A 24,629-nucleotide genomic window follows, 5' to 3' on the forward strand; every position below is an offset into this window, starting at 1 on the left:
TAAATTTTAAAAAGTATGCTCCAGTCTGTATTCAGACACCATCAGTTCTTTCTCTGGGGATGGATAGTATTTTTCATCATTAAGTCCTTCAGAGTTGTCTTGGATCATTGTATTGCTGAGAATAGTTAAGTCATTAACAGCTGATCATCTTACAGTATTGCTGTACCTTTGTACACAGTGCTTTCACTTCGTTTCAGACCATGCAAGTCTTTCCAGAAAAGAGCTGCTACAAATATTTTTATACAAATATGTCCTTTTCCTTTTTCTTTCAATCGTTTTTGGAATGTAGACCTAGTAGTGGTGTTGCTGGGTCAAAGGTAATGCATGATTTTATAGCCATTTGGGCATAGTTCCTAATTGCTCCACAGAATGGTTGAATCAGTTCACACCTCCATCAACAGTGCATTAATGTCTCACTTTTCCCACATCCCCTCCAGCATTCTGGTTATGTCTTTTGATCTTTTATCAATTGGGTAGTGGCTTTTATTTTTATAAATTTATAAACTTTTATAAATTATAAGTTCTCTATATGTTTGTGAAATGAGACCTTTATCAGGGAAACGCTTCAAAATTTTTTCTCACAGTTACTGTAAGAAAATAAGTTGCTAACTTATTTCCCTCCACATAGCTTCTTACACAGCTTGAAAAATATAGGGAGCTACCAATTATAATCCTACTGGTGAAAAAGGTAGAAAAACACAAGGTCTTCCCACGTACCCTGCCATTGTGTCCTCAAACCCACTAGATAAATCAGTCCTCATAAAACCTCACTGTAATTGTGCCATTCGTTCTTCTAAGTAAAAACCTTTAATGGCTTCTTAACCAAATAAAGTTGAGTCTCTTACATTGACATTGAAAGCTGTTCATACTCTGGTCCCACTTTTATCTCCTACTACCCCCTCTTGCCCTGCCAAACTAGACTACTACTTTTTTTTTTTTTGAAGGGGGAAGGTAAGGCAGTTGGAGTTAAGTGATTTGCCCAAGGTCACACAGCTAGTAAATGTGTCAAGTGTCTAAGGCCAGATTTGAATTCAGGTCCTCCTGACTCCAGGGCCAATGTTCTATTCATTGTACCACCTAGCTGCCCCTAAACTAGACTACGTCTGTGAGTATTACCATTATATATATATATATAATATATTTATATATTATATAAATAACATATACTATACTTTCGTATACTACATATGTGAAAGTATATAGTATATAACTTATACACTATATACTATATAATTTCATTTATGTTATGTACTGTGTATTTTTCTATACTATGTATAAAGCATATACTATATACTTTATGTACTATATTATATATTTTCATATATTAATATGATTAATTAATACTATTATCAGGTATTATTTCTGTTTTCCCACCCCCACACCTTAGCTTACATTATCACCTCTGCCCAGTAACCTTAACTCCTGTCTTTGAGGACATCGTCAGTCGTCCTGACCTATGTCTTGCCACTAGATTCTGATGACTCTGGAGAAGAGGATGAGTGTGATGACTTCTTTGTATAGTTCTGCCTAACTGAAATCCAATTCACACACAAGTGAAGACATCACTTTCTTGAAGTCATTGGTCATCTTCAAGAATTAAGGACAAACAACCTCCTATCTTTATCTACTGATAGCTGACTAAAGGCAGCTAGGTGGCACAGTAGATAGAGCACTGGGCCTGGAGTCAGGAATTCCTGAATTCAAATCCAGCCTTGGACATTAGCTGTATGACTCTGGGCAAATCACTTGACCCCTTTTGCCTCAGTTTTCTCATTTGTAAAATGGGCTAGAAAAGGATATGGCAAACCACTTTGGTAGCTCTGCCATGAAAATCCCAAATGGTGTGATGAAATGAGGTCATGATTGAAATGACTGAACAGCAGCAGCCTAATTAACCCTCAAGACCTGCTGCTTCTTGCACAAGGCCTTCCCTTGATTATTCCAACGAGAAATGTTTTCTCCTCCTGAATTCTTATAGCATTTTGTCTCAGGCATGGAGTACTGCCTTGAATGATAGTTTCTTTGTGTTGTACTATCCCTCCTAGATTGTAGAGACTTTGGGGTTGGGGTCCAGGTTTTATACATCATTATAACCTTAGCACTGTTTAGCACTTTCTTGTAACTCGGAAGGTGCTTACTATTTGTTGCCTAATGCGCCAAATCCTAAAGCTCAAGCCAAATCCTAAATGCTTTAAGTAATAATATAGACTCATACTTATTTTTCATTTAATAGATTTGGATCTTTTTGTTTTATTTATTTTTCTTTTCTTTTTCATTTGATAGATTTTAAAATCTATTGATTTTTCTTCACTTTCCAAGGTTGTAGGAGCAAAAATTTAGAACTAAAATCATATCATCCAGCCCAACATACTCATTTTATGGATGAGGAAATTAAGGTCCACCCTTGCCTTAGGTCTCCCAAGTAGTGTGAGTGGCAAAGTTAGAAACTGAATCTAGGCCCTCTGACTTGTCTGACCCTAAATTCAGACTTGAATGAAACCAAGCAATGGGTTTTTTTTTTGGAGGGGAGAAGGCAAGGAAGTTAGGGCTAAGTGACTTGCCCAGGGTCACACAACTAGTTAAGTGTCAAGTATTTGAGGCTAGATTTGAACTCAGGTCCTCCTGACTTCAGGGCTGGTGCTCTATTCACTGCGCCATCTAGCTGCCCTGCAATGGTTTTTTATGCGATCATTTGGAAGACTCTTGATCCCAGAATTTTTTTCAACCAAATTATATATTCCATTCTCGAAGTGGGGGGAGGGGGAGAGGAGAATGTGCTCAAAATTATTTCCTATACCTCCTTAGTCTGTACTTGTGTTCTTCCCTATCTTCTAAAATTCAAAGCTACCTCCTATCTTTATGATATGCTTATCAAAATAATGACACTGTATTTTTTAAAGCTGCGCTCAGATGTATGAAAATGAGCTGAAGCAGTGTTTCTAACAGTGAGGTTACCATTCAGGGCAACATCATATGCATTTGAAATAATAGATGATGCCTTCTGTTTCTCTCTGTCTCATCTCTGTGGTTTCTATCTCTGTCTTTTTCCCTTCCTTCTCCCTCTCCCTCTCCCTTTCCCTTTCCCTCTCCCTCCCTCTCTCTCTCTCTTTCTTTCCATCCCCCACACCCCGATCTGTTGCTATGGTCATTTGCTGCCTTTAGAATATTCTTTTAATGGAGCAGACTAAGTGAATGCTTATGATATATAACACTTCTTGGCTGAATTCATGCTGACCTTCTAAATGACACCTGTTAGAGAAGCTGTCTATTTTTATACTCTTTTCTCCTTATCTCTTCCCACTCTAAATGTGCTGAACATTTTCCCAGCTGGAGAGTTATGAGTTTTCAGGTCCAACCCTAAGGAGCATCTTGCTGACTTTTCTGAAGTCTGGCAATCCTGGGGCTGAGAAACTGAGCTCCCTTCACCCCATTTTAATTCACGAGATCTATGATATACTGGGGTTTCCTTTGATTTCTTGATAAAAATTTATTGGAAGTTAAGGCTTTTCTTCATTGACTTGAAATAGTCAGAAAAATTCAGATGCTGTGGTTAGTGGAGAATTCTGATGTAGCGTGGGGAAGGATTACTATGTCATTTTAGAATTTGTCCTTGTTTATAATGTGCCCATTTTTTTCTTGTTAGGCTGTCAGAAATGTACCAAAAAGCTACTGTGATAATGGTTGGTCAGTCTTAGTGCTGAATGTTTCCCTATTTCTTATTCCCACAAGGATTCTCCTGAGGTAGAGTGTCATAATCACTGACTCAGAGTCAAGAATTAAGCTTGAAGCTCAGATACTCAGTAGCTGCTTGACCCTGGAAAGGTCTTTTATATTAATCTCTCTGAGCCTCAAGGCATTTCCCAGTTTGTAAGTTGGTATAATAATAGCACTTACTTCTTTGATTGTTGTGAGGATAAGGAAGATAAAGTATCTAAAGTGCTTCCCAAATCAATTAATAGGCAACTTGTTCAGAACCTACCAAATATCAGACAAGATAAGAAAAAAGGTAACCTTTGCCCTCAGTGAACTTACATTCTGTAGTGGGAGCAAGTATAGAACATGTATGTATAAAATGTTAAATCCTTAAAGCATTTTATATATGGTAGCCATTGTTATTATTATTATCATCATTATCATTACTGCAGTGTATTAAATAATATGCCCCATATGCAAACAATAGGTAAGCTTTAAGTTTTCTTATGCCTACATACATTTCTACTGTTAAAATTTTAATTAACTGGCATGGTGGTATACTCTTTTACTGGAGAGGATAAGACTGGTGGATAATTGAGTTTGAGGGTTCTGAGTGGTTTAAGATAAGATGTCCATACCTTAGTATGGTACCATTATGGTGAACCCTTGGAAATAGAATGCCACCAGACTGCCTATGGAGGAGAAAACTAGACTGGAAACTAGAAAAACTAGAAACAGAGCTGATTGAAGCTTCCATCCCCATGAGAAGTAGTATTGGGTCAAAGACTGGCTACCATACTTCTGTTCTGTGTGAGACTGAGAGACCCTGTCTCATGATAAATAAAAATAAAATTTTTATTAAAGTCTTTTTTTGGGAGGATGGCATTGCCTCTCTTTCTTATAGTACTAGGAAAGAGCCTTTTTTTGGTCTTTATTATTTTGTTTACTTTTAGTTTACAAGATTCAGTTCCACAATCCCTTGAGTTACAAATTTTCTCCCCTTCCACCATGGTGGCATGCAATCAGGTTGTAAAGAAGGATTGTAACCGATGGAATGAACAATGGGAAAGAGGAAACAAAACCAAACAAGAAAAAGAAAGAGAGCAGTCTGCTTTCAAACTCTGTTCTTTCTAGTTCTTTCTCTGAATGTAGACATCTCCTTCCATCATGAGTCTTTTGGAGTTGTCTTATAACCTTACATTGGTGAGAAAAATCCAGTCTATCAAGGTTGGTCATCACACATACGTTGTATCTGTAATTATGTACAAATTTCTCCTGGTTCTGCTCTCAGGAAAGAGCCTTTTACCAGACATGTATAGGCAGATAAAAGGAAGCTATTCAAAGTCAGGCAAAAGATGAGAAGATGCAAGAATCACCAGAAATAATGACTAAGCTATCCAGCATGTCATTGGAGAATGTTGGACTTAGAAATACCATTATGATTGTGCATTCATACTGCCCCCTCTTTCCATGTTCAAGGTATGTCTATTAGATACTTACAGAACTTCTTCCATATCCTTAATTCCATTTAACAGATATTTATCGCCTACTATATACTAGGCACTGAGAATAGAGAGATGGAAAAAACAATACATCCCTACTTTCAGAGAACTTGCCTCTACCCAAATAAGCAGAATACAAAGTAGAATATTTTAGGGGAAAAGAAGAGCTCCAGATAAAGTACTCTAAGCCACTAGGTGGCACATTGGATAGGATGCCAGATCTGGAGTCAGGAAGACTCATCTTCCTGAATTCAAATTTGGCCTCAGACACTTACTAGCTGTGTGACCCTGGGCAAGTCATACTTAACCTTGTTTGTCTCGGTTTCCTCATCTGTAACATGAGCTGGAGAGGAAAATGGCAAATCACTCTGATATCTTTACCAAGAAAACTCAAAATGGGGTCACAAAGAGTAAAATGTGATGGAAAAATGAACAACAAAAAGATGAATAAAGTAATCTAGACTAGTGGTGGCAAACTCAAATAGAAACAAGGCCACTAAACCATAGAATCTCTAAAGGCTGCATTTTGATTAAAAAGTCTCATATTGACATTATCTGTGTTCTATTTTAATTTATTTTGTTAGATATTTCCCAATTATACTTTAATCTGGCTGGTAACACTCAGGAATATTACAGGCTGCAAGGTGCTGGCCAAATGTTTGATGCCTCTTCTCTAGATAAATTTGACGAAGGAGAAGTCACTTTCAGCTAAGTGATTAGGCACCTGAGCTGGACCTTGAATGAAAAAAAGGATCAGTCAAAAGGGTAGTATGTTCTAGGGATAGGCATGGGCCCTCATGAAGTTCTGGATATGGGACAAACAAGATGGGGGGTGTGGAGAGAAGCTAATTTGGTTAGAATGTTACAGTAAAGGGAACCATGTGATATAAAATAGATTAGAGCCATATGTCTGGGCACTTTAAAGTCTAGGCTAAAGACTTGATGTCTTATCTATACTCAACAGGGAACCACTGGAAGTTTTTGAACAGAGCAGTTGACCTGGTCTGACGTGGGCTTTGGAACATGCCCATGTGAATATGTGAAAGAGAAGAGACTAGAAACAGGGAGACCAGTTAAGAAATGAATGGAGAGTACATACAAGAACACTGTCAAACTTGTTCCTTGAAAGAAAAGGAGAAAAGAAAGTGGATCTTTTGTGATTATTATTTTCTCTCTTTGCATAACATTTTTGTTAGTATGGCATTTATTAATGGGAGTAGAGAATCTTGCAGTGGGTTTACAGAAGCAAATGTTAAATTGCATCCGTGTTATATAAAACAACAGATGGTCTGACTCAACCTTTTAGCTTTTCTTCCCACGAAGTTCTCATGATCCAGTTCCTTAGCAAACATGTTTTCAGTAACTCTTTGGCAAACTAGAAATTTAATGAAGTAGGATGTGAGCCTTAGAACCAAGAAATATCAAGATTAATCTTATTTTTAAAAAGAATAAGTGATGTGCCACCAAGTCATGAAGTTTGAACCTTATGTGTAATCAAGGCCAAAATGTTACTAATTGCTTCATTCAGAAATGGATGTTTTTAATAGAATCTGCCATTTATTTATTTATTTGTTTGTTTGTTTATTCATTGTGTATTTAGAGGAAGCAGGTTTCTTTATGATTTCGATTATATGACTAAAGTACAGGACTACGTTCAAAATGTTGTTGGTTTTTTTTCTGGGGTAACTGATAAATTACCTTTTAAAAAATTCTGTGGGTTTTAATACTTCTGACACATACTAGCTATGTGACTGTGGACAAGTCAGTTAACCTTTCAGTATCCCATGCAGTTATCTAAGAGTGTAAGATGTGGGTGTCTTGTTGATCTGCAGTGGTGGAGGGAGTTTCTATATTTAGAACTCCCTTCACTGATGAAAACACCTTCCCTCAACTCTCTCATCTATGATTTTAATTTAAAAGAAATCTATTGAGAAGCACAGAGACATGGAGATTTTTTTTTTTATAATGATGCTTATGGTTTAGTTCTTATTTCAGTACCACCCACCCTGTAGTCCTGGCTTTAATTCTTTGCAATTCTCTTCTAAGCCAGGAACTAAAAGGGAATGCTCTAATAGCATTTTGCAGCAAAACAAGTGGAATAAATGTGTTCTGAATTGGATTGTAATAACTATACAACTACAGAATCATTAAACTCCAATTTAAGCAAATAAATATATGCATACATATATAACAACCTATTTACATGTACTGCCTTTTGTTTATCTTGAATTAATTATTTTTGATACAGAAATAACATAGGAGAGATATGTGGGAAAAGCAGCAGAACAGACAATATGATAAGCAGAGGTGTAAGTGACCTTATTAAAAGAGAAGGGTGAGGAGGCAGAATTTGGGAAGGAGGTATGACAGGTGTATCAGGAAAGAGAACTCCTGAAAGATGGCCAAAGTAAAAAATCCATACTAGACTGTATGTAAAACACATCCAACTTTTACCCATGGTAAAATTATTTTAAGGGTGTAGTATCCCTAAAATGAGAATTAGGTAAAAATTTCCCTTTAAGGACTGATTATTTGTATAAAGATTGAAGTATGTACACTCAGTGACAACATGGACATAGAGGAAAGATGAATGGTCTTGGAGCAAGAAGTCCTGGGTTCAAATCCTGCCAAGATATTTTCTAGCCTTATGACCCTGGACAAATTACTTAACATGTCTCTGCCTCAATTTTCTCATATGTTATGTGGTGATAATAATACCTACTTCCCAGGGTTATGAGAATCAAATGGGAATGAAGCATTTTGCAATTCTTAAGCATTAATGGTTGGTTATTAGTATTATTAGTATCATAGACTCTTGTAAGTCTGAATTGATTTCTAGTCTTTTGAATTGATGTATCAAAAACACTTATATAGAAGAGTGTCTAAAAGCCAGCCATATAATATTTGTTATGGCATGTGAAACTTCATATCAGATCCATTGGAAGATATTAGAGAAGAAACCCTTTTTTCAGATAAATACATCAGTGAATACTCTTAACTTGAAGCACCTAAAAAAATAATTGTTGGCATTCGCATGGACCAGTTGGGAAATATTGGTAAAGCATTAAAACATCTCCAAATAATCCTGAAGTGCTTATACTGCTCACAACCATTTTGAGTTTGCACTATTTACTTTCTGGTAGGGCCAGCATTGTTTTTATGTCCTCAGAACCTACAATCTTTCTATCTCTCATGTGGAATTTTTCTAGTAGTTAATGTCCTTAAAGACAATAGAGTTAAAGTGAATATGGGCCAGGGAGCTACCATATACTTTGATTTCTCCATTAAATAGAAAACTTTAAAAATATTAAAACTCCCTTTAAAGTCCTAACTTCTTAGTCCTTGATGCATAAGGTTATGATGTTTTCACAAAATGCAAAACAGAAGTGATTTAGAGAAGAGCCAATGTCAGTCAGTAGGGTCAGTAAGCACCAATTATTTGCCAGGCATTGTTCTAAGTACTGGAGTTACTAAGAAAGGCAAGGAGCTCACATCCAAACAATAATGTACAAGCAAACTATAGACAGAAAAAAATGGGGCGTGTTCTCAGATAGCAGATACTAGAAGTAAAGGAGAATGGGATAGGCTTCCTGTAGAAGAAGGGATTTTAGGGAGTCAAGATGGCAGAGTAAAAGCAGGACCTCTGAGCAGCTCTGGCTTCCACCTTCCCCAATCCATGTAAAAGGGGACTCTGAGCAAACTTTGGAGCTGCAGAACCCACAAAATGACACAGAGAAGCTAACCTCCCACTGAGGACACCCTAGAAGGCCGGCAGGAGTTGGCCAGCAGCACTCTGGGAGCCGAGCCCAGCGTGAGCTGGAGGTTTTAGCTTCAGGGCAGGCCTGACAGGCTACCCTCCGGAGGGTCTCCAGATCATCAGCAGCTTTGGCCGTTTCCAGATTTATCAACACATAGATGCTAAGGACAAAGTGAGAGGTCAGTGCAGTGTGGACTTTGGGACCAGTAGTTGGAAGTGCGTCAGCTTATTGCCCCTAGGGCGAGAAGCTGCTGAAGGCTGCAGTGCAGCCAAGTGGCAGCTTCAGCTCCTGGCCTGCAGAGTATAGGGGGACCAAGTGACCAGTCTGAGGGGTAATCACTCTTGCTTTAACCTGCTTGGATCTGGATTGCAGTCTAGGGTGGAGGTCCTGGGGTGCGTGACCAGCTTGCCAGAGCATGTGGAGTCCTCAGAGAGAGCACCCAACTAATACCTCTGGCAGCTGAGAAAACCCCAGAGTTTGGGACGAAAGCTCCCCTGTCTGGTGGCAGATTCCTACTGTGGCAAAAGGCCCAGGGGTCAAGTGACTGAGGGGTGACATGACCAGGCAAAGGAAGCAAAACAAAGAAAAGATTCCAACATTAGACTCCTATTTTGGGGACAAAAAGGATCAAAGCATGGAACAGGAGGACAATAGTGAAGTCAGAAGTCCTGAACCCAAAGCTTCCAAGGAAAATATGAGCTGGTTACAGGCCATAGAGGACCTTAAGAAGTAGATAAGAGAAGTGGAGGAAAAATTGGGAAGAGAAATGAGAATGATGCAAGAAAATTATGAAATGAGAGTCAACAGCCTGACTGAGGAAAATCCACCTTAAAAAACAGACTAACTCAATTGGCAAAAGAGGCTCAAAAAGGCAATGAGGAGAGGAATGCCTTAAAAAGCTGAGTTTGCCATATGGAAAAAGAATCTCAAAAGCTCAATGAGGAGAATCATTTCCTCAGATTTAGAATGGAGCAAAGGGAAGCTAGTGACTTTAAGAGAAATCAAGATGATGTTAAACAGATCCAAACAAATGAAAAAATAGAAGGCAATGTGAAATATCTCATGGGAAAAACCAATGACCTGGAAAATAGATCCGGGAGAGATAATTGAAAAATTTTTGGACTACCTGAAAGCCATGATCAAAGAAAGAACGTAGAAATCATCCTCCAAGAAATTCTCAAGGAAAATTGCCCTGATGTTATAGAACCAGAAGGCAAAATAGAGGTTGAAAGAATCTACCGATCACCTGAAAAAGATCCCAAAAAGAAAACTCCTAGGAATATTATAGCCAGGTTCCTGAATTCCCAGATCAATGAGAGAATATTACAAGCAGCCAGAAAGAAATAATTTTAATATTGTGGAAACACAATCAGGATAACACAGGATCTGGCAGTTTCTACACTGAGGAATCAAAGGGCCTGGAATATGATATTCTGGAGGGCAGAGGATCCGGGATTAAAACCAATAATTACGTACCCAGCAAAACTGAGTATCACGTTTCAAGAGAAAATATGGTCATTCAGTGGAATAGAGGACTTTCAAGCATTCTTAATGAAAAAAACCAGAGTTGAATAGAAAACTTGACATTTAGATACAAGAAGCAAGAGAAGCTTGAGAAGGTAAGGAAAAGAAATCACAAGTCACTTATCAAAGTTGAACTATTAACATTCCTACATGGAAAAACGATAATTGTAACTGATGAAACTTTCCTCAGTATGAAAATAGTTGAAGGGAATACAAATATATATATATATATGTGTGTGTGTGTGTGTGTGTGTGTGTGTGTGTGTATTTATATCGGAGGGTATATGGGCGTATGAATACATATGTGAATGTGTGTATATATGTTTACAGGTATACATAGATAGAGGGCACAAGACCAATTTAATAGGAAGGGATGATACTTAAAAGAGGAAATTAAGAAGTGAGAAAGGAATATAATGAGAGGAGATGGAGAGAGACAGAATGGGGTAAACTATCTCATATAGAAGAGGCAAGGGAAAAATGGTTACAATGGAGGGGAAGAATAGGAAGGCAAAGGGGAATGGGTCAACCTTATTCTCATTGAATCTGACTCGGGGAGGGAATGACATACACACTAAATAGGGTATCTCACTGTACAGGAGAGTAGGGGAGAAGGGGGCGAGAGGGGGGATGATGAAAGGGAGGGTAGGCTGGGGGGAAGGGAAGTTGGAAGCACTCACTTTTGAAAAGGGATGGGATCAAAGTAGAGTAGAACAAGTGGGATAGGAGGGAGGGAAATATAGTCAGTCTTTTATAATATATCTACTATGTTAATGTTTTGTATTAAGCTACACATGTACAATCTATACTGAACTGCTTATCTTCCCAGTAAGGGTGGGTGACAAGGGAGGAAGGGAATGAATCTGCAATTCAAAGTTTTAAAATCAAATGTTTAAAATTATATATATATATATATATATATATATATATATACTGTTATTAATACTATCTTATATGTAAATGGGAAATAAGATATACAAAAGTCTAAGGGGCTATGGGAGAGAGCAGATTGGAGGAGGGGATGTCCTGTGGGACTGCCATTTTGGGGTGGTGGGTAGGGGAAAAATGGGGAGAAATTTTGTGACTCAAAATCTGGCAGAAATTAATGATGTAAATCAGAAGTTAATAAAGCATTTGAAAAATGAAAAAAAAAAAAAGAAGGGATTTTAACTGCATCTTGAAAGAAGCCAGGGAAATCAGGAGGTGGTTCTGAGGAGGGAAACCATTCTGTGCATGAAGACTAGCCAGTAAAAATTCCTGGCATTGGGAGATGGAACATCAGAGCCAGTTTTCTTTCTTTTTTTTTTCACTTTACCCTAAAATACTATTGACAGTTCTCTTAAGTACAAAGTCAGTTCCCCAAACATATTGTTTCATAATATCTTGCATAAGGGAAATGTAATACTTTGGTTTAGTCATTATTCATGCAGTAATGCCACACAGACCATGTGTGATCTTAAGCCATCTGAAGCCTGTAATAATTAAGTGTTGGTGTTAATAGGTTTTTTTTTCAACTCCCAAACAGAACAGCATTTTTCAGATGTGGTACTTAGTGAGGAATTCCTCAATCTGGGCATAGAACAAGTATGCAGCTTAATATCCAGTGACAAGCTTACCATTTCCTCAGAAGAGAAGGTAAGTAGTGCCTGCCAACCCCCTCCCCCCACCCCAGCCCCCCAATGTACTGTTTGGGGTGTTTTTTACCCATTCTATTAATGTCTGTCCACGTCTAACAGGTGTTCTCTGCTTTACATAGACAGTGAGGAGAAGGGTATAGGCATTTCCCATAAAGCTAAGAAAACCAGCTGCCTCTACTGTTGACTCACACTACAAATTATTGTGTATTGTGAATTTCTCAAAAGGTTTGGTTCCTCTGATACTCTTCATCCTCCATCTCTTTGTCAAGTGGGCTTTGAGAGTGTGGGTGTCACTTCCCACAGGCATGTTTGTCCAAGGCCTGCTAGAAGTATGCTCTTAGAAAGCATTTCTGACATGAAGGAAATCTTAATCACCTGGGATTATAGAGGAGTTCCAGATACTGGCCCCTCCTAATCTGATACTGACCCCACACTTCTACGTAGAACAGCTCCCTTACCCTGAGAGTCGTTTTTGTTCATTCTAGAGAAGTGAAAGGTAGAAAGAATTCAGGACTTGAAAGTTGCTAAGGGGTGTAATAGACCACTGGACCCAGAGTCAGGAAGATCCAAGTTCAAATCCAACCTCTGGCACTAGCTATCTGATGCTGGGCAAGTCACTTAACCACTGCCTGTTTCAGTTTCCTTATCTGTCAAATGGGGATAATAATCTCTTAGCTCCCAGGGTTGTGAAGATCAAATGAGACAATACTTGAAAAGTGCTTTGTGAATTGTAAAACTATACATAAATGCTAGTTGTTATTAATGTTAATTGAGAGATCCGGTTTCAAAATTCCACAATTACTATGAGCATGAGCAAGTCTTAGCCTTGGTTTCCTCATCTGTAAAAGAAGATGATAATGCATCAGTTACCAACTTCATTGGTTTGTTAGGAAGATCCAATGAGGGACTGTATGTAAAACAATTTTGCAAACCTTAATATGCTTTATAAATGGTAAATTATTGTACTCTATCTCTTACCACTCCAAATCCTTGTTCTCCTCACAGTGCAGTGTCTTCAACCACCCTCTCTGATTTTGTTATTTCTTTCTTTTTTACTTCTATCCCTTGCTCCTTCCTCATATTCTTTCATCCTTATCCCCCTCAAGCCAATTCCATTTATGTCTCAGTTCAGCACTGCTCACCCTTTCCACCGTGCCCCCTGAAATTCCCGTTCTGTAGTGAACAAACTCCTTTTCATTCTGGACCTCTCATCTTTCCCTTTACTTTCTTAATAACTTCATCAGTTTTCTACAGATGACTCCCCAATCTACATATCAGTCCCATTTTCTCCCCAAGCTTCAGTCCCACATCAGAAATTGTCCTCTGGGCATTTCAAACTTGATGTTCTGGAGATGTCTTTAATTCTACGTTTAAAATTGAACTTGTTAGCTTTTCCCCTAAACCTTTCCCTTGTCCATACTTCTCTGCTTCTGTCAAAGGCGCTATGATCCTTCTAGTTTCTCTGGTTCAAAACTTTGGCTTTATCCTGAATCTTTCTTTATTCTCCCATACCCCATATGTCCAGTCAGTTGCGATATCTTACAATTTCCTCCTTCACAGCAACTCTTGAATCAGACCCTTTCTCACTGCTTAACAAAGTGAGAATTTTACTTAATTTACACTCATCATGCCTCACCTAGAGTACAGTAACAATCTCTTCATAGGTTGCACTACCTCAGTTTTTTCACCTACTCTGTTCATCTAACACAACCTCCACTAAAGTGATTTACCTTAAGTGCAGACCTGACCCTGTGACTCCCCTATTTGACCAATTTTAATGTCTCCTATTCCCTCTAATATAAAATATAATCTCCTCTATTTATCACTAAAAGCCTGTAAGATTATCCCCCCCCACACCTGTCTTTCCAGCTTTTGATTATTACTCCCCCTCCCTCACTCTACAATCAGCCAAACTTGCCTCCCTCTCTGTTCCTCACCCACAACACTCCTAGCTCTCCTGTCCATGCCTTTGCCCTGGTTGTTCAAAAAAACTGGAGGTCCCTCTCTCTTCCTGTCTTCCTCCTAGAGTCTCATACTATAAAAACTGAGAGGATTTCTGAGGCAAAAACTGAGTTAGGGCAGGTGACTAGGGAAGTAGAGAGGGATGGGGCAAAGAAGGGAGCCTTTTAGATAGACGGAGAAAATCAAGAAGATGCAGTTGGTTAACTAAAACGGACATATGCATCTATATCCAGATAAAGAACTGATAAAGCGAAATATGTATAGAATGATTTTATACACACACACACATTTGTGTCTGATGGTAGCCATCTCTAGGGCGAGGGGTGGGGAAAAAAAGAAAAAATGCATGATAACTTTATTATATATTTAAAAGGAATAGTAAGTTGTACATAAGAGATTTGCAGTGTCATATGTAATTATCTTTTTTTATTATACTGTGTTACAGAAATGCTTGTTTTATTCCACAATTTTAAAATTAAATAAATAATTTTTTTAAATGAATAAAATATAAATATTAAAAAAAGAAAAAGAAAGTATAGTTTGTGTTCAGGGAAGGGCAATTGATTCATGCTGTCTGAAGTATAGAATTCATGTTGGAGGTTGATGGGTGATAAGATTAAAAGGTTATTATGGGCTCAGTTATGGATGAAAGGGGTACTTCGGTTCAGGGCTACAGAATTCAAGGTTTATTCAATGAGTAGTAGGTACAGAGGAAAGGGTTTTGAGCATAGGAATGGCATCATCACATCTGTGTATAAGAATGAGTTAAGCTGTTATGGATGTGAAAAGTGGATTACAGTAGTGCCTCCAGGCAGGGAGAACAATCAGTGACTATTACAGTAGTCAGGTGTGAAACTGAAGGCATTTGGTGCCAGGAGATGGAAAAGAATGGACTTATATAGGCAGAGCAAGTGCTTTTGCAAAAGAGCAGACCTTGGAAAAATCAGTTAACATGATCTTGGCCTCCATTTCCTCATCCCCATCCACTTCCAAACACCTCAGTGTTTGGACTCAGTGGCCTTTGAGGACTCTTCCAACTCTGTGGTTCTGTGATTTGCATAGAAGCAAGGGCAAAGGCTGTGAGAACAGAGGAGATGCCTGAGGAAGGTAGCAAGCCTAAAGACAAAATCTTAAATACCACTGTGTTGAGGGGGCACGGGTGTAAGGAAGCAGAGCTTGTGAAGGAGATAGGGAATGTCAGTATGATACTGTCAGAGACCAGAGGCAACAGGGTAGATGGGACCAGCATCTCAGAAACTAAGGAGAAGTGAGGTATATTCCTTTTTATCCCCATTAAATTTTCTCCAGAGGTCTACCATATCTATCTTCTCTAAGATTCTATTTACCTCCTCAACTTCTTTCTTATTTATTATAAGGTTAGATGTATCAAGTTCAGACAGGGGAGATTGAATTCCTCCACTACTATAGTTTTGCTATCTATTTCTTCCTCTGAGTCTAAGGGGAAGTAAGGAGAGAGAGTTCAAGAAGCAGGTGATAATTAATGGTGTCTGATGCTGCAGAGATTTTAAGGAAGATGAGGAAGCCATGAGGCCCCTATATCTGGCGATGAGAGTCTGCATCATCTCTTGTAAGAGTAATTCCAAGAGAACTGTGCCCAAAGGGCTATAAAAGTGTGCATACCCTTTGACCCAGCAATGCTACTACTAGGTCTCTATCCCAAAGAGATAATAAAAAGGGAAAAGGACTCACATGTACAAAAATATTTATAGCAGCTCTTTGTGGTGGCAAAGAATTTGAAATCAAGGTGATACCCATCAGTTGGAGAATGGCTGAACAAATTGTGTGCTATGTGAATGTAATTGTGCTATAAGAAATGATGAGCAGGTGAACTTCAGAAAACCTGTAAAGACTTATATAAATTGATGCTGAGTAGAGTAAGCAAAACTAGGAGAACATTGTACACAGTAACAGTAACATCGTGGAATGATCAGCTATGATAGACTTAACTCTTCTCAGCAATACGGTGATCTAAGACAATTCCAAAAGACTCATGATGGAAAATGATATCCACATCTAGAATCTGAATGCAGATTGAAGCATACTATTTTCACTTTTTTGTTGTTTTTTATTTTTTCTTTCTCATGGTTTCCCCCTTTTGTTCTGAGTCTTCACAACATGACTAATGTGGACATATGTTTATCATGATTGTACATGTATAATCTGTATCAGATTATTTGCTGCCTTGGAAAGAGAGGGGGAGGGAAGGGAAGAAGGGAGAAAAATTCGGAACTCAAAATCTTACAAATCAAATGATTACAAAAATGAATGTTGAAAATTATCTTTACATGTAATTGGAAGAAAATAAAATACTATCAAGTGCAAAGAAAATTATTCAGGACTAGCAAAATATTGAAAACTGTTTTAGTTTTAATAAAACCACCCAACCAGAATAATTTTAAAAAAAGTAATTCCAGGAATCATGGAATAAAAGCCAGATGTTATTGTTGTTGCTCAATCATGCTCTTTGTGACACTATTTGGGGTTTTCTTGGCAAAGATAGTGGAATAATTTGCCAGATAGCAGGGCGTTAAAAAGTGACCACAGCAGGTGGCGCAGTGAGTAGAGTGCCAGTCCTGGAGTCAAGAAGATTCCTCTTCCTGAGTTCAAATCCAACCTCACATACTTACTAGCTGTGTGACCCTGAGCAAGTCACTTTACCCTGTTTGCCTTAGATTCTCATCTTTAAAATGAGCTGGAGAAGGAAATGGAAAAACATTCCAATATCTTTTCCAAGAAAACCCCAAATGGGGTCACAGAGTTGGATATGACTGAAAAATGATCGAACAGCAAAAAAGAGTGAGTAGTGCTAAAGAGTAGAGTCAGTACATCTGAACTATTTCAAATAGAGATTTAATGTAGAAAGAAAAGGGAAAAGATAGATGGTTATTAAATGTTTTTATTTTGCTTTTTTAAAATATTAGAAGTGTCTTGACCACCAGATGTATGGGAGAACAGACTTTTTATTTAAATGGATCATAGGTTAGACCATGGATTGGAAAGCAACTGGGCTAGAAGTCATTTAGTCCAACACCCTCATTGGACAAATGTGGAAGCTGAAGCTTGGTTCTTCAGGTGACTTGCCCAAAGTTATAGCTGGGATACAGCCAGGATTCAAAACTAGATCATAAATTAAGAGAAGGGACCTTGGAGGCTGTCAAGTCCAACCCCCTCTTTTCATAGATGAAAAAACTGAATCATAGAGAAGGTAAAGTGATTTGTGAAGGCTCACACAATTAGTGGCTGAAGTGGAGGTGGGATTTGAACCCAGATTTTCCTGACAACAAATCTAGCGGTACTAAGTCACCATGGGAAGAAGAGTAAGATTGCTTTCTGGGAAGTAGCTAATGAGGTACAAGAGAGTCAGTGATGCACAGGCATCATTCTTTAATTTACAAAGAATCTTCATTTCCTGCTTCTTTTTATAGGAAGGTATATACTGAGTAGATGGTTCGTTTTCTTTCTCCAACTTGATTGTACATCAAAGTTTCTTTGGGTGGGAATTAGAGCTTTTGAGCACCAAATCATTTCAAATAATATTAATGTTTATTAAGTGTCCTTATATGCAAAGTATTATGTCAAGTGTTGGGGGAGATTCAAAATTTAGGTAAGGTATAGATGACCCTGTTCCCTCAGAGAGCTTTCCACAAGTATTATATAGACTGTTTACAAGCTTTTCCCCAAAACAGCAAGGTGTTAAAGTAGATAGAGGGCTGGATTTCAAATCAGGGAGACTTGAGTTCAAATCTTGCTTCAGTCACTCTAGCTGTGTGACACTAGTCCATCAATACCCTGTTCTATGTGTAGTGGATAGAGCACTACTCTTGGAATCAGGAAAACTTGGGTTCCATGCCTCAGACACTCACTATGTGACCCTGGACGAATCATTTAACCTCTCTCTGCCTCAGTTTCATCATCTATAAGATGAATGAGCTGAACTCAATGGCTTCTAAGATTCTGCCCAGCTCTAAGTCTAGTATCCAACAACATAGCTAGCTACTTAATGTCCTTCACTGATGACATTCCCATATCCCTATCTCCATGCTTTTGCACTGCCAACTATCCTAACTAATGCATTCCTTCCTTCCTTCTACCACACAGAGCCTTTCTCCTCCCTTTTGATTCACTTCAGGCACCAACTTCTACATGAAGACTTTCCTGATCCTTCCAATTGTTCATACCCTCCCTCCCAAACTATCTTGTATTTAACTGCTTTATGTGTGTGTTTATTTTGTAGCCCCTACAACCATGTGTATTGTACATACACATGTACACACATACAGCATTAACTTTATATATATGCTGTATATATTTTATGTATAGACAGGTATCTGTCTCTCTATCTATCCATCCATCTACCTACCTACCTACTTGTTCATACATACATCCTATACATTCACCTACCTACCTGCCTACCCATCCATCTATCTATATACCTATCTATCCATCTTTACATCTCTCTGTCTATCTACCTGTCTGTCATGTCTGTTTACTTACCCATCCATCTCTCTGTCTCTCCATTTATCTATCCATCTCTGTCTCATTCAACAGTTGTCTCTCCCATTAGAATGCAAATACAAGTAGTGATTGTTTCATTCTTTGTACTTATGTCTTCAAGGGCCTAGTACAGAGCCTGACATATAGCTGGCAAGCAGTAAGTATTTGTTGAATACTCATTACTGAGTCAGTAATGGCGATAGGGGTTAAACATATGATTTCACTGATATAAGAAACTCTCAGGGGAAGAAGGCTGGCATCTTCTTTGTGACTTATTGTCTTAGAGAGTAGCCTAGAATACAGTGAAGTTAACAGACTTGCCCACTGTCACACAGTCAGTATGACCAGGACATGCAGGACTTGAAGCCAGTTCTTTCTAGCTCTGAACTCAGCTCTCTAAATATACAATGTCTCTGCTTAAAACTGGTAAAAATGAAGAGTTCATCTTATTCTGCAGGATAATTGTCAGCAAAATATTAGAATGCATGTACCCCTTGTGTGCAAGTGTGCCCCTTGTTAAGTCACTTAGCTAAAGTGTGGGCATTTATTGAAGCAAACTGCCTGCTCTCCTTTTCTTGTTTGGTTTTGTTTCCTCTTTCCCATTGTTCATTCCATCGGTTACAATCCTTCTTTACCACCTGACAATGTCTAATGTGAAAGTATTTGCAGATCCTGTACTTGATTGCATGCTGCCATGGGAGGGGGGAGGAGAAGAAGGAGAAAATTTGAAACTCAAGGGATTGTGGAACTGAATCTTGTAAACTAAAAGCAACAAATTAATAAAGAATTTTACCAATAAAAAAAAATAAAGTGTAGTTATTGGCCTCCGTGGCCTCCTTAGTCCCTTGCAGTTTAATATCTGTGAGCCTGTGATCTGGGCCTGTGGTCTTCTTAGTTTATAGAAATGCTGGTGTGGTGGGCAAGACATTGGGATGCAGGCTTCAGGAAAACAATGAAAGTGGTTTATTATAAGGGTCTGAGAATGTTATTTTTCCATATTACTTTTAGAACCTGGTTATCCTTCTATCAAAGGAAGATAAAATTTAGATTAGATAAGCAGAACTAAATTCAGCCTATAAAAGATGATTTGAAATCAAATAAATTGTACTTAAGTGAGTCATTGTTGGTACTCCCCAAGTTTGAGAAGATTATATCATATTCTTGGTAAGAGTCTCCCATCATTCCTAATGTGCAAAATAATAAGAGTAAATGGAGTTTTGAGGTACATTAAAAATCTAAATTTGGTGGGTATCATTTAATGGGTAAACTCTGGCTACTTGTATGATGCAGTCTGAATTATTTCACCCCAGGCAATGTTGCATAATGCGCAGATAGCTGGCCTTGAAGCTGGGTTCAAGTGCTATCTCAGACACACTCTGGCTTTGAGACCCTGGACAAGTCACTTAACCTTTAAGTGTTCTAGGCAGCTCTCTGAAACTAAGTTGTAGAGAAAGTGTCAACCTCATCAATCAGCAATCAGTTACCAGGTAAGAAGAGGCCAGGTTGTAAAGGGCTTTAAATACCAAAGGTATGATTTTATTTTTGATACTGGAGACAATAAGGGGTCATTGCAGTTTATTGAGTAGGGGAATGATTTGGTCAGGCTTCCCCATAAGGAAAATCACTTTGGAAGAGCAAATTTTCTCATCCTGATGTTCTCCTTATCAATGAAATCACAGGTCCAGTAATTTCCCATGTGTAGAAAACAGCCTAGTTATTTTACCTGGTAATCATGATTGGATTTTTCCTTTCCTCTCTGTTTTCTGGAAGGTATTTGAAGCAGTAATTGCTTGGGTAAACCATGACAAAGATGTAAGACAGGAGCTGATGGCCCGACTAATGGAGCATGTGCGGCTACCTTTGCTTCCCCGGGAATATTTAGTTCAGGTAAGCAAGCCCAAATGCAGAAGAGGAAGCTCATAACTCTGGGTTCCAGGTCTAAAGGGCATGACTGTATCACAGAGACTGAACGGGAGGTACTATTTTGTAGCCCCTGCAGCCATGTGTACCACATCTTACTGTATCTGTTGTCACATTGATCCATAGGCTCAGCTGCCTTGAAGACCAGGCCCCATCCTCAGTTCCTTACTGGTTCTTGGCACTTCTGGTTTGGGTAGTTATGTTTCCTACAAAACAAACACTATGCATTACTGGTGTAGTCTTGTTTTATTTGCTTTTAATAGCATCCTGATTTTTGACTATGGAAATGGAACTCTTCAAAGGAATGTCTATCCCTTGAAATGAAGAAATAAATTGAGGCCAATGTTAATTAAAATTACCATGAAATGTAATTATTTATAACTGTCATATATATAATTATATTAGTAATTTCTAGCTGAGGAAACATAATTTACTTTGAATAAAGAGGAATAAATTCAACCTTAATTACACCCTACAAAATTAAAAATGTTGTCCTTTCTTGGTTAAGCAACATACTTAAAATTTTTTTTAATTTCATTAATCAGAGTCGTTGAATTAATTCATATTAATTTCAGCTCCCTAGAAAGAATATTTTCTGAAGCCGTTTTTTCATGTTTTAGACACACAGATATATTTTCACATGTACCATGTAATCATTGACAGGTGATGATATGAAAAAAAGCTTTTCTTAAGCATTTACTTTGTTCCAGGCATTTGTACTAAGCACAAGAGTTCAGATACAAGCAACTAAGATAATCCCTGCCCTCAGGGAACTTCTAATTCTAACGGAGGTATGACAGCTTATAAAGAGAAGGTAGAAAAAGGGGTGAGTTTACATGAGCCATCAGCATTTGGAAATGATGGAGAAGTGACATGAAATCCTAATTCCAGGTGAAACAAGGCAAAAGCTCATCCACCAAAGCATAGGGACAGAATCCTGGGTCTCTTTGGAGGAGATCTATGGTTAGGCCAGACTCAGCAGGGGTGGGGAACCTGCGGCCTCAAGGCTGCATGTGGCCCTAGGGAAGTTTGGATTCAGACAAAGGGCCACTTCATAGAACAAATCCCATTAATAAAAGGATTTGTTCTGTAAAACTTGGACTCAGTCAAAAGACCACACCCAAGGACCTAGAAGACCACATGTGGCCTCGAGGCCACAGGTTCCCCACCCCTGGGCCAGAGTGTTGGCAGTCTGGAAGTGAGAAAGTTATTGCAATAAATAGGCAAGAGTGATGAGGGTGAGGGGCGGCTAGATGGCACAGTGAGTAGAATGCCAGCCCTGGAGTCAGGAGGACCTGAGTTCAGATCCGGCCTCAGACACAACACACACACACACACACACACACACACACACACACACACACACACACACACACACACACACTCATACAAACCTAGCTATGTGACTTTGGGCAAGTTACTTAACCCCAATTGCCTTCCAAAAAGCAAAAAAAAAAAAGAGTGATGAGGGTGATTGTGGTTTCAGTATCCAGTATGAGATGTAATTTCTTTTAATTTTTAAAGATTTGCCTGATTCTAAAGTTAATTATGGCAAGAGATACCATTACCTATAATGGAGAAGTAGTGTTTTAAAATATTTTAAAAACTTTTTTTGAATGATTTATTGTATATGTTTCATATGGGATTTCTGTGACCAAACCCTAGCCTTCTTACCATAGTCAGGGACTTTGTTCTTCCTCCTATTTTGCTTCATTTTAAAATTAATGTGGAAGTGACACTTCCTTCAGCATTCACACAACATTGTTCCTTGTCTTCTTCTTCCCTTGTTATTACCTTCATTCCAACTTGTACCAACTCAAGAACCCACTGTTAAATTGTCAATGTGAGCATTTACACCTTGGAAATTGACAAATGCTACATATCAGGCATTAATACTGTTTTATGAATTGTCTACATTTAAAAAAGTGATGAAGAAAATGTTAATAATACCAATTAAAATAAAAAATGTATCAGGTATACATTTTTTCCCCTGAAGTGAGTTGGTTATTAAACACTGGCAAGCACACCCTCTCTGCCTCCATATCTTTTCCCCATCATGCCCTTTCACTCAACAGTTTTGAGACAACTCCTTAAACTTTACTCTCCTGCTTTCTTTTTTTAAAAATTTTTTTGTTGACTTGTTTTTTGGAGGGGGGAAGGCAGGGCAATTGGTGTTAAGTGACTTGCCCAAGGTCACAACTGCTAGTAAGTGTTAAGTGTCTGAGCCTGGATTTGAACTCAGGTCCTCCTGACTCCACCTAGCCACCCCTCTCCTGCTTTCTTGACTGCATTTTTTCAGTTGACCTTTCCTTGGGATGTATAATCTTTTATTGTGTTTCAAGGGTTCCTGTCTCCCACTCCTTACTTCCTGATCATTAATGGAGCATGCCAAATTGTGTCTTTTTTGTAGAGGGTAGAAGAGGAAACCCTAGTGAAGAACAGCAGTGCCTGCAAAGATTACCTCATTGAAGCCATGAAGTACCACCTGCTGCCCTCCGAGCAGCGTACACTGATGAAGAGTGCCCGGACTCGACTGCGAACGCCCATGAGCCTACCCAAAGTAAGAGCTGCCATGCCAAGTGGTTCTCTCTTGCCCCATCATGTGATCAAGATTTCTGTGTAATAATAGCCGACTTTTTTATAGTACCTGGTATTTGTTGGGCACTCTGCTAAGCACCTTAGAATTTTTAATCTCATTTTATCCTCATAACAACCCTGGGAGGTAGGGCTATCATGACTCCTATTTTACAGTTGAGGAAACTGAGACAAAGAGTTTAAGTGACTTGTCACACAGGGAGTGTCTGAGGCTGCATTTGAACTCAGGTCTTTCTGACTCCAGACCCAGTGCTTTATCCAGTCATTCAGTTAATCAATAACCATTTATTAAGCACCCACTACCATGTTTCCCCGATAATAAGACACTGTCTTATTAATATTTTTGGAAAGAAAAACACCAGAGGGCTTATTTTTAGGGGAGGGCTTACGTTGTCCTGCCTCAGCTCTCCTCCGCGGCACTGCTCTCAATGGCGCCAGCAAGCAAATCACTGGGGAAGAACAGGATGGCGCGCTCACTGCTGCAGCTCTGATTGGATGCAGCTCGGAGCGCGGCATGCGTTTCACCCGGGGGGGGGACGGTGCATACAGAGGGTACCGTAATGTAGCGTGTAGCAGCAGGGGATCACCTTCACTACAGTAGCAATCTCAATAGGGCTTATTTTCGGGGGAGGGCTTATTTTAGAGGAATCTTACACAGTAAGGGGAGGGCTTATTTTCGGGATAGGTCTTATTATCGGAGAAACACGGTATGTGCCAGGGACTGTGCTAATAAGCATCATCCACTTCACCACCCATCTGTGTAGTATCTGTATAGCAAAGTTTGTGCCAAGTATGTCACTCCTTCTTTCTAAGGTTCTCTGATTTCCTTAAAATATGCATGTGGATCTGCAATTATAATATATAATATATTATAATATAATGATATATTATTATATAATAATACAGACCCCACACATTATATAATAATGATATATTATATCACTATATTATATAATATACATTATAATTTTATAATAATTACAGACCCACACATAGATTTTCTTGTAGAACATGTGGATAAGCGTTTCCTGGACTCAAGGTTTTTCAGGTTATGCATTTTCTCCCCGATAAATTACCAAGCATCTCATGCCCAAATGGCAAGTACATTTGGTCACTTCAGAGTTTCATTCCATCTCACTGAAGAACTAAGGGAAGTTTAATCATCTAATTTTAGAATCAGGAGGAAAAGAACCTCCTATAAATTATATATTTTAGTAAAATGAAAGACTAAATCTCAGAGTTCTTTCAGAGCAGAAGGGCTCTTAACTTTGGGGGTATCATGGAACCCTTGGGCAGTCTGATTAAGCTTATGAGGGGCTCCTTATTAGAATTATGCTTTTAAATGCACAAAATAAATTACAAAAGAAACCAATTATATTGAAATGCAGTTATCACAAGATATTTTTAAAATACAAGTTCACAATTCAAAGATTAAGAACCTTTATTTCACACCAGAACTAGGGAAGGTTATTTGGTTCCTCTCTCACACATGAAAAATTGTTGCTAGCGATGACATATCAGAT

At 38.5% G+C, this 24,629-nt stretch overlaps 1 protein-coding gene across 1 annotated transcript in view; it reads left to right on the plus strand.

The window, feature by feature from the left end:
• Positions 1–24,629, plus strand: part of KLHL2 (kelch like family member 2) — a 178,529-nt gene that overhangs the window by 120,749 nt on the left and 33,151 nt on the right. Inside the window, exons 6-8 of the mRNA XM_069097792.1 lie at positions 12,003–12,112; positions 20,362–20,478; positions 22,922–23,071. Coding sequence (XP_068953893.1) covers positions 12,003–12,112; positions 20,362–20,478; positions 22,922–23,071 — 377 coding nt within the window. The remainder of the gene's footprint in view (positions 1–12,002; positions 12,113–20,361; positions 20,479–22,921; positions 23,072–24,629) is intronic.

The sequence above is a fragment of the Petaurus breviceps genome, unplaced genomic scaffold, assembly GCF_028583685.1.
Source record: "Petaurus breviceps papuanus isolate PSGF00001 unplaced genomic scaffold, PetGlider_PUasm1.0 126, whole genome shotgun sequence".
Taxonomy (NCBI): domain Eukaryota; kingdom Metazoa; phylum Chordata; class Mammalia; order Diprotodontia; family Petauridae; genus Petaurus; species Petaurus breviceps.